This window comes from Lactuca saligna, chromosome 6, assembly GCF_052625555.1.
Source record: "Lactuca saligna cultivar CGN05327 chromosome 6, ASM5262555v1, whole genome shotgun sequence".
NCBI classification, from domain to species: domain Eukaryota; kingdom Viridiplantae; phylum Streptophyta; class Magnoliopsida; order Asterales; family Asteraceae; genus Lactuca; species Lactuca saligna.
Window position 1 is genome coordinate 24,402,009 of NC_136422.1, and position 18,246 is coordinate 24,420,254.

General features: G+C 30.3%; 3 protein-coding genes and 1 pseudogene across 3 annotated transcripts; 3 read left to right on the forward strand and 1 right to left on the reverse strand.

The window, feature by feature from the left end:
- Positions 1 to 4,190: 4,190 nt before the first annotated feature.
- LOC145002385 (uncharacterized) lies at positions 4,191 to 6,662 on the reverse strand. The gene has a single exon (XM_078961671.1). It carries the CDS (start codon positions 6,660 to 6,662, stop codon positions 4,191 to 4,193), a length of 2,472 nt encoding a protein of 823 aa, XP_078817797.1.
- Positions 6,663 to 11,146: 4,484 nt separating this feature from the next.
- On the forward strand, positions 11,147 to 12,119 carry LOC145002386 (uncharacterized; annotated as a pseudogene).
- Positions 12,120 to 12,184: 65 nt separating this feature from the next.
- On the forward strand, positions 12,185 to 12,937 carry LOC145002387 (uncharacterized). The gene has a single exon (XM_078961672.1). The coding sequence runs from the start codon at positions 12,185 to 12,187 to the stop codon at positions 12,935 to 12,937; it is 753 nt and encodes a 250-aa protein (XP_078817798.1).
- Positions 12,938 to 13,087: 150 nt separating this feature from the next.
- Positions 13,088 to 13,621, forward strand: LOC145002388 (uncharacterized). Its single transcript, XM_078961673.1, has one exon. It carries the CDS (start codon positions 13,088 to 13,090, stop codon positions 13,619 to 13,621), a length of 534 nt encoding a protein of 177 aa, XP_078817799.1.
- The last annotated feature ends 4,625 nt before the right edge of the window (positions 13,622 to 18,246 follow it).

Below are 18,246 nucleotides of genomic sequence, written 5' to 3' on the forward strand. Positions count from 1 at the left end.
AGTCTAAGAGGGATCATGCACACAACGCCATGGGCTTGAGTATCATAATCATACATATGAGATTTATTGACCAAATAAGGGTTACCTCATAGATTGCCATTTTAGCATTCTTTTTGTGATTGTTTTGTATTATTTTATTTGAGTTCTGTTTCCTTTTTTGTAGTTTGAAGTTTATAAATGCAATAAAGTTTGATATGTCTGTAAGAATATTTTATGAATAAAGCCATTTTTATTAGTGAAAAAGGTTATTGTGTGATTAACATCTGATTAAACGATTTTAATATTTTAAAATTAGATCGTCTTAATCATATCCATCGAATCAGTATTCACATAAATTTTAGAGTAAATTACTGAAATCGTCCTTATGGTTTGGTCAAAATTACACGTTTTATCCCTAACTTTTCTTTTGCACTCGGATCGTCCCTATAGTTTGATTTTGTTGCGTTTTTTGTCCCTTTCAGACATAAGGTTAGGGACCAAATGTGCAATTTTGACCAAACCATAGGGACGAAAAACGCAACAAAATCAAACCATATGGACGATCCGAGTGCAAAATAAAAGTTAGGGACCAAACATGTAATTTTAATCAAACCATAGGGACGATTTCAGTAATTTACTCTAAATTTTATGTTTTTGTTAGTTAAAAACCATGTTTCCTTTTGTAATTGATATTCATTGAACCCTTTTAATTATTTATCATGCCATGTTTTGACATTGTTAATTATAAAAGAAATTTTTATATCAACAAATGTTAATGGCGGTTAACAAAAATGAGTCCACGTGGTATGCGACTAACAAGAAAATAAAGTGATAATAAGAATTTATTTAATAAGAAATAATAAGATTTTTTTAAATAAGATGTTAATGAGAATTAATATGATGGTTAAGTTAATATGTCAATGCTTATAAGATTAAGTTAATATGTCAATGCTTATAAGATTAAAGAATTAATATTATGGTTAGGTAAATATGTCAATGCTTCAGTTCCATTAAAGAGCATGGTTTTCACGTGATGATGAAGAAATATCTCAAAAATTTCGAATCTGGCTTAGGTTCTATTAAAGAGCATGGTTTCATAAGTTAGAAACTGGTTTAAAATATAAGGTTTTCATGAGGTTAAACGCCATCAATTCAAATTTAGTTTTAAATAAATATAAAAATCTAAACAAAACTTATATCTTATTAGATTAATATAATTTTATAAATATTTTATCAGAGGTTTTCACGGGTTATATATATATATATATATATATATATATATATATATATATATATATATATATATATATATATATATATATACTAGTTAGGTTTTACGGGCCGTGATAATCACGGCCCACGAGAGGTAATTTTGGATATCTTTCGGGAATGTCATGGACTCGTGGAAAGGAAAAGCGATTTATGTATTTTTTTTTGTTGGCTTCTAAGATAAAGCATATTGCGTGGTATTTGCGAAGGATGAATCGCTCTCGAAAAGAATACATTTGAATAATGGAAATGTAAGACTCTGATATGGGAAGCATTTCACATGTGGGTTTCCTATGTGGCACACCAACCTACCGGTGACACTGCTGCAGAGGCTGGTGGGTTAGGTGTGGAGTGGGCTTTAGTGGTGGTGAAGAGGCACGAAGACATCCATGGGAAGGAATTAGGCTTTCAACGGACCAATAAGAAGGAAGCTGTTCTTTTTAATCCGTTGCAAAAAACAAAAAAAAAAGTAATTTAATTTTCAAAGCGTTAGTGGTAATCATTTCCAAAGGTTAGTGGTTTGATAGTGAACATGTTGTGTAGCTGACGTGACGATGAGTTAGCAACACTTTTTGAGTGGATTGACCGGTTGAGTGTGACCACTCAACCATGGCCTAATTGTATTTGTATAGCAATAATAGTAACGTGTATCAAATTAAGTGCATCACCCATATTAACATCAAAATGTAAGAATGTTTCTATTATCGGTAAAAAAATTATGTTATGATTGGTATAGAAAATGCAAGCACATTGTTGTTATTAATTCCTATTCCAAGAAACCGAAACCCCACATCAAATTCAAAAATAAAATTAAGAACTCTTTCCTAGACAAATTTCCGACAATGGTAAACGTAATTATAATGATAGTAATAATTATAATAAAGAAGCATGGACGATTAAAACAAAAAAGAGTTAGGTATCTTTATACTTACTCTTGCATTCATAGCCTATCCAATTCAGGCTTGAGTGTTATGCCCTCGCTTTGCTGCTTAAACGGGATTCAAGTGCATACCAAACACCGGAAGTGGATCATACTGAATTCCAGTTCTATCAGAAAGGGCTTAAATGTTTATCCACACTATGGTAAGGCATCTATCCCCCTAGCTTACCAATCCAAAATTTTCCTTGATAAAAATTGCCTTCTTGAAAAACATACACCACCAAAGATGGAAGCACGAACGTCTGATCTGATACCCCTTCACAATGCACCCCATTCTTTTAAATATAGATTATTGATGTTGATATATATTTTAATATTATAAAATTATGCAAGATGAAGATCAATACATACCATAACAACAAAAAAATATACAGAGAATGGTGAAGTTGCAAATACATCATATTGATTACTTAAAGTTGGTTGTAACGTGGCAAATGAAACTATTATTTTTGCGTTTACACAAGAAATTAATGTTATACATGATACCAAAAATGTACAAACACAATATATCTTTACTCCCAACAACGACAAAATAATTAAAGTATGCCACTATAATTAAATGTATTTTTTCCATATATTATATATATACCTATATATCTATTTAGGTCATTTTACATTGCAATCTAACTTATAAGTTGTTTTTATCAAACAATATTAATTCATAAGTTAACTTATCAATTACCATTAGCCAATTAGGTAATAGGCCTAACAAGTAATTACAATATTTTAAATTATATAAAAACCGCTGTAGGTTGTTATTTTATACATGGTTTGGTTTTTCGGTTTTTTCTTTTACATACAAACTTAAGGAGTTTGCAAAAATAACAAAACCGATCGAAATACAAAGACAACCTAAAATTTGAATCATTTGAGGACTTGAAGTTGGGTTTTTGATTTTAGGGAAAAAAAATGAAAAACAGAAGAAACTAAAAGATAATAATAACAAAGAAGATTAGAAAAAACATTGAGTTTCTAATATTATTTGATTTTTGGGATTTTCCAGTTTGGCTTTTGTTACCCACCCCAGAATCATCATGCAGTCTTTTCCAACTATTGAAATTTGAATTCATGCTGGATCAACTCATTTTTGTTTTACATGTAAGCATTTAACTGATGTGTTTTAGCTTATAAGAAGTATGTGGGCTTAAAGTGAAAACCACACAAAAAAAATAAAATAAAAAATCAACAGTTTAATCTAATTTTTGTTCACAAACATCACAATTAGGTAATCATACAAACAAACATGATAAAAGCAGTATGTTATTAAAGTTTATTAGTCGTAAAAAACTTATATTATCCATCATTAATACATTAGTTGGTACATTATATTTGATTATAGATATAGTGAAAGAGAAAATCCAAAGTCAAGATCATTAAAATGGATTAGATAAACAACAACAGTCACATACACCCATATTTGCAAGGTGCGCTTGGCTTGTGTGCTTTCTTACATCAACAGGCATCAACTTTACCAACCCTTTCCTTTTGCCCTTGGTAATCTTACCTTCTTCCTGGTGTTTTCTTGTTTTTACAGAAATAAACAAGATTTTGTGAAATCAAAATCTTGACGATTATGGGTGTCCGGTTCCTATGTTTTGAAAACCCCCATAGGGTCTTAGAATGCTCACTGCACTTGTTTCCAATTTAGCATTTTTCGTTCTCTCTCTTTTGCTTGTTTTGGGCAAAAATATTGCAAATTATCTTTGCACAAATCAAGTAATCAAAGAGGTCTCAAAGGTACTCTTGATCATAGATTCAATGGTGTTTTACTTTGAAGTGGCCTTATGTGGTACCTTGAGGGAAACTGTCAACAGGGACAAAAGTATAAGTTAACTGATCCATATGACTCATTTAGCTCTACACAGGGCCGGTCCATTGTTTTTTGCTACCCGGGGCGAGATAAAAAATTTTATGCCCTTATATATAAAAAATTTAGAAAATCAAAAATATAGTAAATTTTATAATCAAACAATCAATACAATACAAACGAAACCTACAAAAATCATCTAAACCGTTGTCTTCGTGCATTTTTTGAAGCAAAAATATCTTTTATTTTACAATAATCAATATTTTGTAGATAATCACTTTCAATACTTAAAAGTGATAATCCATTCAATCTTTCTTGAGACATAGTACTTCGGAGATACGATTTCAAAAGCTTCAATTTTGAAAAACTTTTTTCCGCGGAAGCAACCGTAACCGGCACTGTCAATAAGATCCTATATGCAACCAAAACATTAGGGAACATATCCATTCTTCTTGCATACTCCATTATTTGAATAGATGTCCAAGGACCTTCACATTTGTATGCTTCATTAGGTAACATTTTCTGCAAAATTTGTAACTCAATAAATAAACCAATTCCATCAATATCACATTCTTCACCACTTGTCAAGTTGGACTCAAGATTTAAACAACATTTTTTTAATTTATCATCATCTAAAGAAACTAATTTGGAACCATCAAATAAAAAACCAAATATAGATTCAAAATATTGCATTTGTTCAAATCTACTTTTCAATTGAACAAGAGCCATATCTACTATAACAATAAAATAATCTCTTTTAAATGCTTCTTGAGAAGATTGGTGTTCTCTTTCGGTATTTGGAATTTCATCAAATTGTTTTTTTCTTTTATAATCACGTTTTTTTAAAAATTCGGGTTTAACTTTAACAATATTTGCTATTTCTTTAGCTTCACTAATAGCAAAGTCAAACCCACTTTCCCTATATCCTTCAAAATAATTAATTAACCCCTCTAAATTTTTTACAGCAACATCAATATGCATTTCTTTGGATTGTAACTTTTTACTAACCAAATTAATTTTGTACAAAACTTCATACCATATAACTAAACTTAAAATAAACTCAAAACTAGAAAATTCACCATTTACTAATGAATCAGCATCTCTACACACTTGTCCATTATCGCTTTCTATAGATAATTTTTTTAAAGCTTTTCTTATTTGGGAAAATTGTGTTTTTATTGCTTTAACACTTTCAATATGGCTTTCCCAACGAGTAGATGATAATGATTTAAGTGTTAGATCATCTATAAATTGAAGTAAAACACTCCATCTTTTTGTTGAATTAGAAAAAACATTATAAATCGTTTGGCATGTACCAAAAAAAGTTTTTGCCTTTTGACAAGAATTTGCCATATCACATAAAACCAAATTTAAACTATGATATCCACAAGGCATATAAAAAGCTCTATTATTTATATCAAGCAATCGTTTTTGAACACCTTGGTGTTTTCCTTTCATATTTGCCCCATTATCATACCCTTGACCACGAATATAATTAATATCCAAATCAAGAGATTTTAGAGCATCTTGTAAAACATTAAAAAGACCTAGACCGGATGTATCTTCTACATTTAAAAACTCTAAAAAAAACTCTTCTACTTTTAGTGGAACGTTTTCCAAATCTACACATCTTATAATCAAAGTCATTTGTTCTTGGTGACTAGCATCCGGAGTGCAATCAAGAATTACAGAAAAATATTTTGCATTTTTTATTTTTTTAATAATTGCACTTTTTACCTTGGATGCCAACATATCAATTAATTCATTTTGAATTTTATGACTAAGATAATGATTATGTGTTTCTTTGTCTTTAATCATTCGAAAATGTTCTTTCATTACCGGATCCCATTCAGCAATTGATCCAATTACACTTAAAAAATTACCATTTGAGTTTTCATAAATTTTTTCATTTGTACCACGAAAAGCTAAGTTATTTTTTGCTAAACATTTGACAACAGAAATAATTCTAACCATAACTTCTTTCCAATGTTCGGTATATTTTTTAATCATTTCTTGTAGCTCTTTATCAATTGTTTCATTTTTATTTAACCTAATACGTGTTTCAGTCCAAGTTCTTAAACAAATCATATGATCAGAACTATTTTCATGTTGTTTTAATGTTTCACTAAGATGCTGCCAATCTTTAATTCCTTCGGTTGCCAAATTACTTTTAGTTCGAACGGTTTTAAAAAGTTTACAACAAAAACAAAAAACTTTATCAAGTTCTTTTGAATACACTAACCATTTTCTATCAAAACAATCACCATTTTTTAATTTACGTGTATAAAAATCAAAAGAAAAATGTCTACCAAGTGCGTCTTTTGGAAAAATTATGTTTGTATTAATTTCTCTATTTGGCCCTTTTTCTATTAGTAAATCTTTCGTTTCTGAATCTAAATCATCCCATACTCTAGGATCAAAAATATTAAAATCACTTGGTTTGTCTTTCTCAACAAAGTCATTTTTATCAAAATCATTAGAAAGATCAACCGAATCATTGGAAGTACTTGGTGGAATATTAAAATTATCATTTTTTTCAAAATCACTAACATTTTGATTTCTAACCAAAAATTTATTCAAAGACCCTCTTAATTCATTAGCCTCTTGTTGTTCCTTTTTTTTTCGTTTTCTATTTTGTGCACGAGATGGTTGTTTTCGGGGAATCATATTTAAAACAAAACAAATCTACTTATAAACACTACACAAGGAATGAAGGAAAGATACAACCTGAACAATAACACATAGCAGCAAAATTTGAGCAACCTTCACAGCTTCACAGTTGTCAAATATCAGAATAAAGAAGCCTCCTGAATCCTGATTCTTGATTCACATCACAAAAACAAGAAACAAAAACACAAAAAGTTTACAAAAACGAAATTACATATATTAAATTGAAACAGAAAACGGTAAAATTGAATTAGAAGAATAGTAAATAACTCACCTAAATCAGGAAAAAAATCAAAATCACAGTTCTTTTTCGTTTTACAGCTTTCACTTTTCATATATGCTTTCTGAAATAATGAAATACATAATCAGAAATAATGAAATACATAATCATAAATAATGAAATACATAATCAGAAGACAAGTAGAGAAGTAAAGAACTCACCAAATTTAAAAAAAAAAAAAAAAAAAAAAAAAAAAAAAAAAAAAAATCAAACCATGCTTTTTTGATTTTCAGCTTTCAAATTTGCCTTCAACTCTTCAAGCCTCCTGTATTCACATCACAAAATCAAGTAATCAACCATTGACCTAATCACCCAATCATTTAATTAAATACAGTGAATATATGAATATGATGAATTGATGATTCATGTTGGAAATTTTAGAAAGAAATAAGAAACAAACAAACGAAAAAAAGAACTCACCGATTTTACGAATTTGTTTTCCTCTTGGCTCTTGCTTTAGACGGAAATTCTGTTTTCCTCTTGCTTTAGACAAAAAAAAAAATCCAACCCAAATCGCTGCTACACCTGTGAATCATTGATACAACTCTGAATGAAGGAAAAAAATCCAATTTAATCGAATGGTAGAGACTGAATGAGTCTCGATCTCCACGATTAAGAGTCTCGAGAGATAGAATACAAAATTGGGAATAAGATAGAGATTGAAAGAGAGATAGAATAAGAAACGGAGAAAGGTGAATAGAAATCGGACCATAGACAGCGATTAAGAGTCTCGATCTCCACAATTTTCAAGGGTTCCCGTTACAAAATTGACGATTGAAGTTCTCGACAGCATCTTGGCGCTCACGAAGTAATCTCCCGCTTGGCCGCTTCCGCTTCAGCTCTCGTATACACGCCTCAAGAGAGTCACGCTTCTTTTCTTCTTGGACTGATGTTGGTGCTGGACTGCTGGACTTAAGTTCTGGGCCAAAATTCCGATATATATATATATATATATATATATATATATATATATATATATATATATATATATATATATATATATATAGTATAACTTGTTGGACAAATTTTATGCCCCTAATTTTTTGATGCCCTGGGCCTAAGCCCACCTCGCCCATGTATTGGGCTGGGACTGGCTCTACACTCAACGTATAGTGATGTACAATGGCGGATGTAGAGTATTAGAAGTGGGGTGCATGGACCCCACTTGATTGTAATTTCCACCTTATATATTTTCCATAAAAAGTCATTTGTTGATATCTTTTTACATCTGGTCCCCACTTGTTTTTCTGCACCCTTTAAACATATAAAACTCCGTTTCTTTGTTCCTTCTGTTCTAAAACTTAACAAAACTTCCTATCTTCTATTTTTTGTGAAAAAACCTCAAGAAGGAGCTATTACATTTCAAAAAAATCCACTCAAGGTTTACATATATGAAAAAAGTATATGATGCTATTTTAATAAACAAAGGCATCAAAATGCTCCATCTGTGATTTTGCAAACAATTTTTTTTAAATACAAATTTTAATGGACCCCAGTTACTATTTTTTCTAGATCAGCCACTGGTGATGTAGCATATCAAAATATTCATTAATTGAAAAATCAGTCTAGGAGTTGCTCCAACACAAACACAAAGTAGGAAAAAAGTAAAACAAACCTCATTCGGACACTGCCTAAATTAGCAGTCAATAACGGAAATCTTGGGTTGTTCTTTAGAATTATAGACAATCATCAAAATCTTGGAAGATATCCAATAACAAGAAATTATGTGAAGAATAAGCAAATTGTACTTGTACAAGAGAGATGAGAGATAAGAAGCACCAATTTCTGAACGGGAGTAACACAAACCCTAATTATGATAACATGAAGTAATTGCAGAATTACATCAATTTGCATGGGCCAAAGACTTTTCAAACTGTTAGCAGTTGACTTAAGAGTCACAAATAAAAAGGGTCAAGTTTCAAATATCCCAAAAATTAAGCGAAGAAGATAAAAATCAAATTACCAGGAATATGGGAACTTTTTCCCAAAACAAAATTCCACCGATCAGAATCCAGTATGAAAAATAAAAGTTGCATCATAAACAAAACATCATATATTTGGTCAGGTTTCAAACCGACAAAGTCAACAAAGTTTATGGTGTACCTGATCTATAGAAAGAGTCCAAAAACATTAAGGAAAACTTCCAACTAAGAAGAATGAGACGAATGAAAAAGACTTACCATGCCTCTCAGAATGCAATCTGCCTTAATCTACAACCAGGTGTAGTTATTTGGACATCCATTCCTCATCTCCATCGTGCATGTGTAAAAGAGAAAGAGGAAGAAGATATTGGTATTGTGATTATTGAAAGACGAATGTCTGGTTGTATGCCTGGGAAGGAAACAAGTGTATCTTAAAAAGTGTGATGGTGAAAACAGCATCTTCCAACAGACATGACGGTCAAGTGGAAGCATCTACACGCGCTGTACGCGCTACCAAAAAAATAGGGTTATATATATATATATATATATATATATATATATATATATATATATATATATATATATATATATATATATATATATATATATATATATATATATATATGCCAATCGTCCATTCTTTTGAATTTGAAGCGTTGAATCTTGTGAGTTGTGACCAAGGCAAAAAAATACCACATCATGTCACGCCCAGGAACATGGAACGGGGAGGGTGTGTTCATTCGGTATTAATGTGTTACCATGCCGACTCGTCACCAACTTGCACACAGTATTAGAAGTACACCACATACGTTAAGTATGATTATGTGTTAAGCCGCTTGAAGAGTATATGTAGGTTTGGTTGAAAACTAATGCACAAAAAAAATATATCTGACATGTGATTAGTCCCGGCCCAATACATGGGCGAGGTGGGCTTAGGCCCAGGGCATCAAAAAATTAGGGGCATAAAATTTGTCCAACAAGTTATACTATATATATATATATATATATATATATATATATATATATATATATATATATATATATATATATATATATATATATATATATATATATATATTTCGGAATTTTGGCCCAGAACTTAAGTCCAGCAGTCCAGCACCAACATCAGTCCAAGAAGAAAAGAGGCGTGACTCTCTTGAGGCGTGTATACGAGAGCTGAAGCGGAAGCGGCCAAGCGGGAGATTACTTCGTGAGCGCCAAGATGCTGTCGAGAACTTCAATCGTCAATTTTGTAACGGGAACCCTTGAAAATCGTGGAGATCGAGACTCTTAATCGCTGTCTATGGTCCGATTTCTATTCACCTTTCTCCGTTTCTTATTCTATCTCTCTTTCAGTCTCTATCTTATTCCCAATTTTGTATTCTATCTCTCGAGACTCTTAATCGTGGAGATCGAGACTCATTCAGTCTCTACCATTCGATTAAATTGGATTTTTTTCCTTCATTCGGAGTTGTATCAACGATTCACAGGTGTAGCAGCGATTTGGGTTGGATTTTTTTTCTGTCTAAAGCAAGAGGAAAACAGAATTTCCGTCTAAAGCAAGAGCCAAGAGGAAAACAAATTCGTAAAATCGGTGAGTTCTTTTTTTCGTTTGTTTGTTTCTTATTTCTTTCTAAAATTTCCAACATGAATCATCAATTCATCATATTCATATCTTCACTGTATTTGATTAAATGATTGGGTGATTAGGTCAATGGTTGATTACTTGATTTTGTGATGTGAATACAGGAGGCTTGAAGAGTTGAAGGTAAATCTGAAAGCTGAAAATCAAAAAAGCATGGTCTGATTTCGTTTTTTTTTTTTTTTTTTTTTTTTTTTTTTTTTTTTTTTTTTTTAAATTTGGTGAGTTCTTTACTTCTCTACTTGTCTTCTGATTATGTATTTCATTATTTATGATTATGTATTTCATTATTTCAGAAGGCATATATGAAAAGTGAAAGCTGTAAAACGAAAAAGAACTGTGATTTTGATTTTTTTCCTGATTTAGGTGAGTTATTTACTATTCTTCTAATTCAATTTTACCGTTTTCTGTTTCAATTTAATATATGTAATTTCGTTTTTGTAAACTTTTTGTATTTTTGTTTCTTGTTTTTGTGATGTGAATCAAGAATCAGGATTCAGGAGGCTTCTTTATTCTGATATTTGACAACTGTGAAGCTGTGAAGGTTGCTCAAATTTTGCAGCTGTGTGTTATTGTTCAGGTTGTATCTTTCCTTCATTCCTTGTTTAGTGTTTATAAGTAGATTTGTTTTGTTTTAAATATGATTCCCCGAAAACAACCATCTGGTGTACAAAATAGAAAACGAAAAAAAAAGGAACAACAAGAGGCTAATGAATTAAGAGGGTCTTTGAATAAATTTTTGGTTAGAAATCAAAATGTTAGTGATTTTGAAAAAAATGATAATTTTAATATTCCACCAAGTACTTCCAATGATTCAGTTGATCTTTCTAATGATTTTGATAAAAATGACTTTGTTGAGAAAGACAAACCAAGTGATTTTAATATTTTTGATCCTAGAGTATGGGATGATTTAGATTCAGAAACGAAAGATTTACTAATAGAAAAAGGGCCAAATAGAGAAATTGATACAAACATAATTTTTCCAAAAGACGAACTTGGTAGACATTTTTCTTTTGATTTTTATACACGTAAATTAAAAAATGGTGATTGTTTTGATAGAAAATGGTTAGTGTATTCAAAAGAACTTGATAAAGTTTTTTGTTTTTGTTGTAAACTTTTTAAAACCGTTCGAACTAAAAGTAATTTGGCAACCGAAGGAATTAAAGATTGGAAGCATCTTAGTGAAATATTAAAACAACATGAAAATTGTTCTGATCATATGGTTTGTTTAAGAACTTGGACTGAAACACGTATTAGGTTAAATAAAAATGAAACAATTGATAAAGAGCTACAAGAAATGATTAAAAAAGATACCGAACATTGGAAAGAAGTTATGGTTAGAATTATTTCTGTTGTCAAATGTTTAGCAAAAAATAACTTAGCTTTTCGTGGTACAAATGAAAAAATTTATGAAAATTCAAATGGTAATTTTTTTAAGTGTAATTGAATCAATTGCTGAATGGGATCCGGTAATGAAAGAACATTTTCGAATGATTAAAGACAAAGAAACACATAATCATTATCTTAGTCATAAAATTCAAAATGAATTAATTGATATGTTGGCATCCGAGGTAAAAAGTGCAATTATTAAAAAAATAAAAAATGCAAAATAATTTTCTGTAATTCTTGATTGCACTCCGGATGCTAGTCACCAAGAACAAATGACTTTGATTATAAGATGTGTAGATTTGGAAAACGTTCCACTAAAAGTAGAAGAGTTTTTTTTTTAGAGTTTTTAAATGTAGAAGATACATCCGGTCTAGGTCTTTTTAATGTTTTACAAGATGCTCTAAAATCTCTTGATTTGGATATTAATTATATTCGTGGTCAAGGGTATGATAATGGGGCAAATATGAAAGGAAAACACCAAGGTGTTCAAAAACGATTGCTTGATATAAATAATAGAGCTTTTTATATGCCTTGTGGATATCATAGTTTAAATTTGGTTTTATGTGATATGGCAAATTCTTGTCAAAAGGCAAAAACTTTTTTTGGTACATGCCAAACGATTTATAATGTTTTTTCTAATTCAACAAAAAGATGGAGTGTTTTACTTCAATTTATAGATGATCTAACACTTAAATCATTATCATCTACTCGTTGGGAAAGCCATATTGAAAGTGTTAAAGCAATAAAACCACAATTTTCCCAAATAAGAAAAGCTTTAAAAAAATTATCTATAGAAAGTGATAATGGACAAGTGTGTAGAAATGCTGATTCATTAGTAAATGGTGAATTTTCTAGTTTTGAGTTTATTTTAAGTTTAGTTATATGGTATGAAGTTTTGTACAAAATTAATTTGGTTAGTAAAAAGTTACAATCCAAAGAAATGCTTATTGATGTTGCTGTAAAAAATTTAAAGGGGTTACTTAATTATTTTGAAGGATATAGGAAAAGTGGGTTTGACTTTGCTATTAGTGAAGCTAAATAAATAGCAAATACTGTTAAAGTTAAACCTGAATTTTTAAAAAAACGTGATTATAAAAGAAAAAAACAATTTGATGAAATTCCAAATACCAAAAGAGAACACCAATCTTCTCAAGAAGCATTTAAAAGAGATTATTTTATTGTTATAGTAGATATGACTCTTGTTCAATTGAAAAGTAGATTTGAACAAATGCAATATTTTGAATCTATATTTGGTTTTTTATTTGATGGTTCCAAATTAGTTTCTTTAGATGATGATAAATTAAAAAAATGTTGTTTAAATCTTGAGTCCAACTTGACAAGTGGTGAAGAATGTGATATTGATGGAATTGGTTTATTTATTGAGTTACAAATTTTGCAGAAAATGTTACCTAATGAAGCATACAAATGTGAAGGTCCTTGGACATCTATTCAAATAATGGAGTATGCAAGAAGAATGGATATGTTCCCTAATGTTTTGGTTGCATATAGGATCTTATTGACAGTGTCGGTTACGGTTGCTTCCGCGGAAAGAAGTTTTTCAAAATTGAAGCTTTTGAAATCGTATCTCCGAAGTAGTATGTCTCAAGAAAGATTGAATGGATTATCACTTTTAAGTATTGAAAGTGATTATCTACAAAATATTGATTATTGTAAAATAAAAGATATTTTTGCTTCAAAAAATGCACGAAGACAACGGTTTAGATGATTTTTGTAGGTTTCGTTTGTATTGTATTGATTGTTTGATTATAAAATTTACTATATTTTTGATTTTCTAAATTTTTTATATATAAGGGCATAAAATTTTTTATCTCACCCCGGGTAGCAAAAACAATGGACTGGCCCTGCATGTGATGTAGTGCTAAGCGAGTAAACATGCAATAAACGATATCATTTCTATATAATGAGAAATTTATCTTGTTGATGAAATGATATTATAAGTATCATTCAAAATTGAGGATAATGTTGCTCGAAATCAAATTGTTCTTGATTTTGATCAATGTCTGTGATGCAATTTGTAGACTGAGACCCGAGGGTGTATGCAGGAAAGTTTATTCACTTTTTGCTAGACACTTTATCATTTTCATCTCCAAAAACCAATGTGTGTGTGAAAATGAACTTTCACTTTAGTTTTTTTTTTTAAAATAAAAAGATTGATTTTTAAGATTTATAATTTTTTTTAAATGAATAATAAACATAAAAATTAATTAACAAATTTTGGTCTTATAACCGTTAGCCAAAAAAAAAAAAAAAAAAAATCAAATTTCTACCGTTTTTAAACTCATTTCCATAAACCTAATATCCTTAATTAATTGTAAAAAAAATATAATAATTCAAAAAAATATTATATTCATTTTATTAATATAATGTATAGGCAAAAAATGAACAAAACAAAAAAAATAAATAAATAAAATAAAATAAAATAAAAAACTAGATAAATAGAAAAAGAAGTGTACGTTATTAATAGTTTAATATAATTATAAGGGAAAATGACTTATGAAGCTAATTAACTTTTCAGTATGTTAGTATCTGGGTAACTTTTTTTTTTTTTATACACATTTAAGTAAAAACTTTTTGGAAGTGTTCACATATGACCATTATGACCGTCTGTATCAGGTTATATCGTAGATATGAGCACTTTAAATAAGTTCATTACCTAGATGTGTAAAAAAAAATAGTTATCAAAATATGGAGAAAACAAAAAGTAAGAGTAAATTACATGAATGGTCCCTGTGGTTTGGGGGAATTTGTGTTTTTGGTCATTAACTAATTTTTTTTAACTAGGATGCTCCTTACTATTTGTTTTTGTTGCGTGTTTGGTCTTTGTCTTACCTAAAAAAGAGTATATTGTCATTATTAGTTTATTTTTTAATTAATTTTCTTATTTATGCATTTAGTTTCTATATATTTAAAAAAATTAATAGACCTCACATATTTGTATCTCCTCACCTTTAGTGCTCAATATCATTTGATTTAATAGTTGACCCAAGCCTTGTTTTTTGAAAAAATCCTCCACTTGAGTTTGTATTTTTTTTTTCTTGAAAAGCAGACATGAGTAATAAATCCAGTGTTTCACTAAGATTTCGAATAGTGGTCCCGAATTCAAGTTGACTCTATTTTGCCTCTTCCTCATGGAAAGACGATCAAACAATTCCCAAACATGGTCCTTGCGGATTAGATCATCCCTATAATATACTTCGTCTTTTCATCTATAGTGGGTGAGGAGATACAAATATGTAAGGTCTATTAAAATTTTTAAATATATAAAAAAAATAAATAAGAAAATTAATTAAAAAATAAAATAATAAGGGCACAATAGTCTTTTTAGGTAAGACAGGGACCAAATGCGCAACAAAAATAAACAGTAGGGACCATCCGAGTTAAAAAAATTAAGTTAGGGGACCAAAAACACAAATTCCCCCAAACCACAAGGACCATTTGTGTAATTTAATATTACTTTTCATTTTTTTCATATTTGTGTAAATATTTTTTTGTACACAACTACATAACACACTTGTGTAAATATTTTTTTGTACACAACTACATAACACACTTGTTGAAAGTGTTCATATCTAGGATGTAACCCGTTACAGGCGTCATAATGATCATATGTGAACACTTCCAACTATTTTGTTAACTAAATGTGTAAAAAAAAGATAGTTACGAACTTACTGAAAAGTTAATTACCTTTCAAGTCATTTTCCCTAATTATAAAAGTTAGAGACATTTATTAGTAAACGAAGAATACAAAAAATACAAAAAGAAAAAGAGAAAAAAATGAAAGTTGCATCAAGTGAAGAAAAAGAAAAAACTCATGCTTGAGCAACAAAAAAACAAGAACAAAAAAAGTTACATATCTTGAAAGGAAGACTATAAAGAATGGGGTATTTATTGTCATTTGATTAAAAGTGGAAGGGAAAACAATGGTAAAACAAAAGAATCACAAAATATAATTACAAATCGTATACACGTGGATATTAATGAGAATTTGTGATAATGTTTAAGGTGTCAAGGTCATTGGAAATAGCTAAAATTAGAGTGTCCACGAAAAACTAGAGTGTTATGCCAAAAGAAAAACCCATCGACTAATTGTTGTAATTAAGGGGAATGATTACGGCGGCCGGAGGTCACAACTATGATGGTGCGTGTGTCACCATCTATCTGTACGGCCTTTTGAGCTTTAAAAAGTGTGGGGGTCATTACAACCAATAATTATGAATTGATATGATTCCTTGCAAGCTGTAACCAGCATTTCTCCAAACTCAATTGTTCAACGTATGTAATTCCTCCCATATAGGAAAATAGCATGTCGGATTACCTTCTAATTCAGGGAAAAATTTTAATTTATGGAAAATTGAGTAAAGTACCCTCTTTTTAATGGTTATTCTAAAAAAATAAACATTCATTTTTTTTTTGAAAAATAACACTTGTTGAGAATGATTATTTCAGATATAATTTTCGAAATGGGTAGGCGAGTAAAGTAATCTAACCTAGTAATATAGTCCACATATATATAATATTCTGAAGTCACTTTCACCCCGGACATCATTATTTCAGACAACATCAAACTCAAAGAACGCATTCTTCTAGCAATGAAGAGATTCAGTTTTTGTGGGTATGTGTCAATTCTTTTTTAAAATTATATGTTAAAAAATTATTTTTTTTTATTTTTTTAGTTTTTTGAATTGAGGCGATTACAAAGGAACTAATCATTTTCGTTCATTTTTTTTGCTATTGTAGCATTATATGCAGGTATATGTGTGCATTAGAACAACTAATCCTTAAAAAAACTAAAAATTAAACCTATTAGGAAGGCTTTCGGATTACAAAAAACACGTTCATATTTGATGGTTTCACCTTGGTAAGGAGTGATATGCTTCTGTAAGGGGTGAAAGATAGGGTCTAGATACATAGGTATGTACAAGGTAATGGATCAAGCGGGGAAAGTAACATATCACTTAGAGCTACTAGAGGAATTGAGATTGATCCACAACATTTTCGATGTGTCTCCGCTTCAAAAGTGTTTGGTTGATGAGACAACGATGACTCTACTTGAGGATTTACAGATCGATAAATGGTTCAATTACATTGAGAGACAGATTGCCATCCTTGATAAGAACACAATAATTGTGCACAACAAAGAAATTGAGTAAGTAGAAGTCAAATCAAAGCACCAAATGGTTTTGAGTGGATCTCGGAACTGAAAGCAAAGATACGGATACATTTCTGAGAGTTGTTACTAACTGTGACTTTCAAGGACGAAGTCTAACTAAAACGAAGGAGAGTTGGAGTATCTCATTTTCTGGTCCATTAATATATATATATATATATATATATATATATATATATATATATTATTTCAATTATTGGTAATTCATTATTTTAATTTTTGAAATAGTTTTGAGGGACTAAATTAGAGTTTATAGAAACTTAAAATACAAAGAATTTGAATAGAGGGATTATATAATTATTTGTGATGCACCATAAGGACCTTTAATATAAATAGAGAAATTTATGCTTAGTGCTTTTGTAACATCCTGATGTCATGGTAATCCTATTTCTGGTCCTTTAATTTAATTATATTGCAATCGGTCTTAAAGTTCAAGAGTTATAAGCATAAGGGACTTAATGGCATTATGATAATTATGGCTTCGGGGTACGCCATGTGTATGAGGTGTAAGCTAAGCGTACTAGGGTGCGCCCTAGTACGTTGGGCGTACATCTTGGTATGTTGGGTGTACTTCCTAAAAGTGGAAACCCTAATTTTTAGGGTTTGATAAGTATTTAAACATCCTTAAGTCTCATTCCTTCCCCACTTTTCAGCCTCCATTAGCATAGGTCGAGTTCCCTTTCAACCCTAGCCTCTCTTGAGTTCTTGGAAGGTTGAGTGTGAGTTTGTGAGTGCTCCATAAGAAGAAGGTAGTGATAAAGCTTGGAAACTTGAAGTAAGGTTTGGATCTGGAAGTTTTGCTCCTTTCTTCATCATCTCAAGGTATACAATTCATACCTTGACGACTTGTTTGTAAGATCTCATTTTGGGTGTTTTATGTTACTATTTGGTCCCAAAAGTCTAATAATGAGCATGACATGTTCCAGACGATTTAAGTTGTCCTTTCAGACCCTAAGAGGGGTCCTTAGTCATAAAAATGAAGTCCCTTTGGTTAGTTTTGCTCTATGCATCTTGTAGAAGGTCTTAATGGATTGAGACCTTGTGTTAAGCACTTTATGGGCTTGTAAATGTAATTCCCAAAACACTTAGCTCAATAAGATATCGATCAAACTATCTAAAGAACACGAAATATAAATCAGATAGTGATTCAAGAACACACAAAT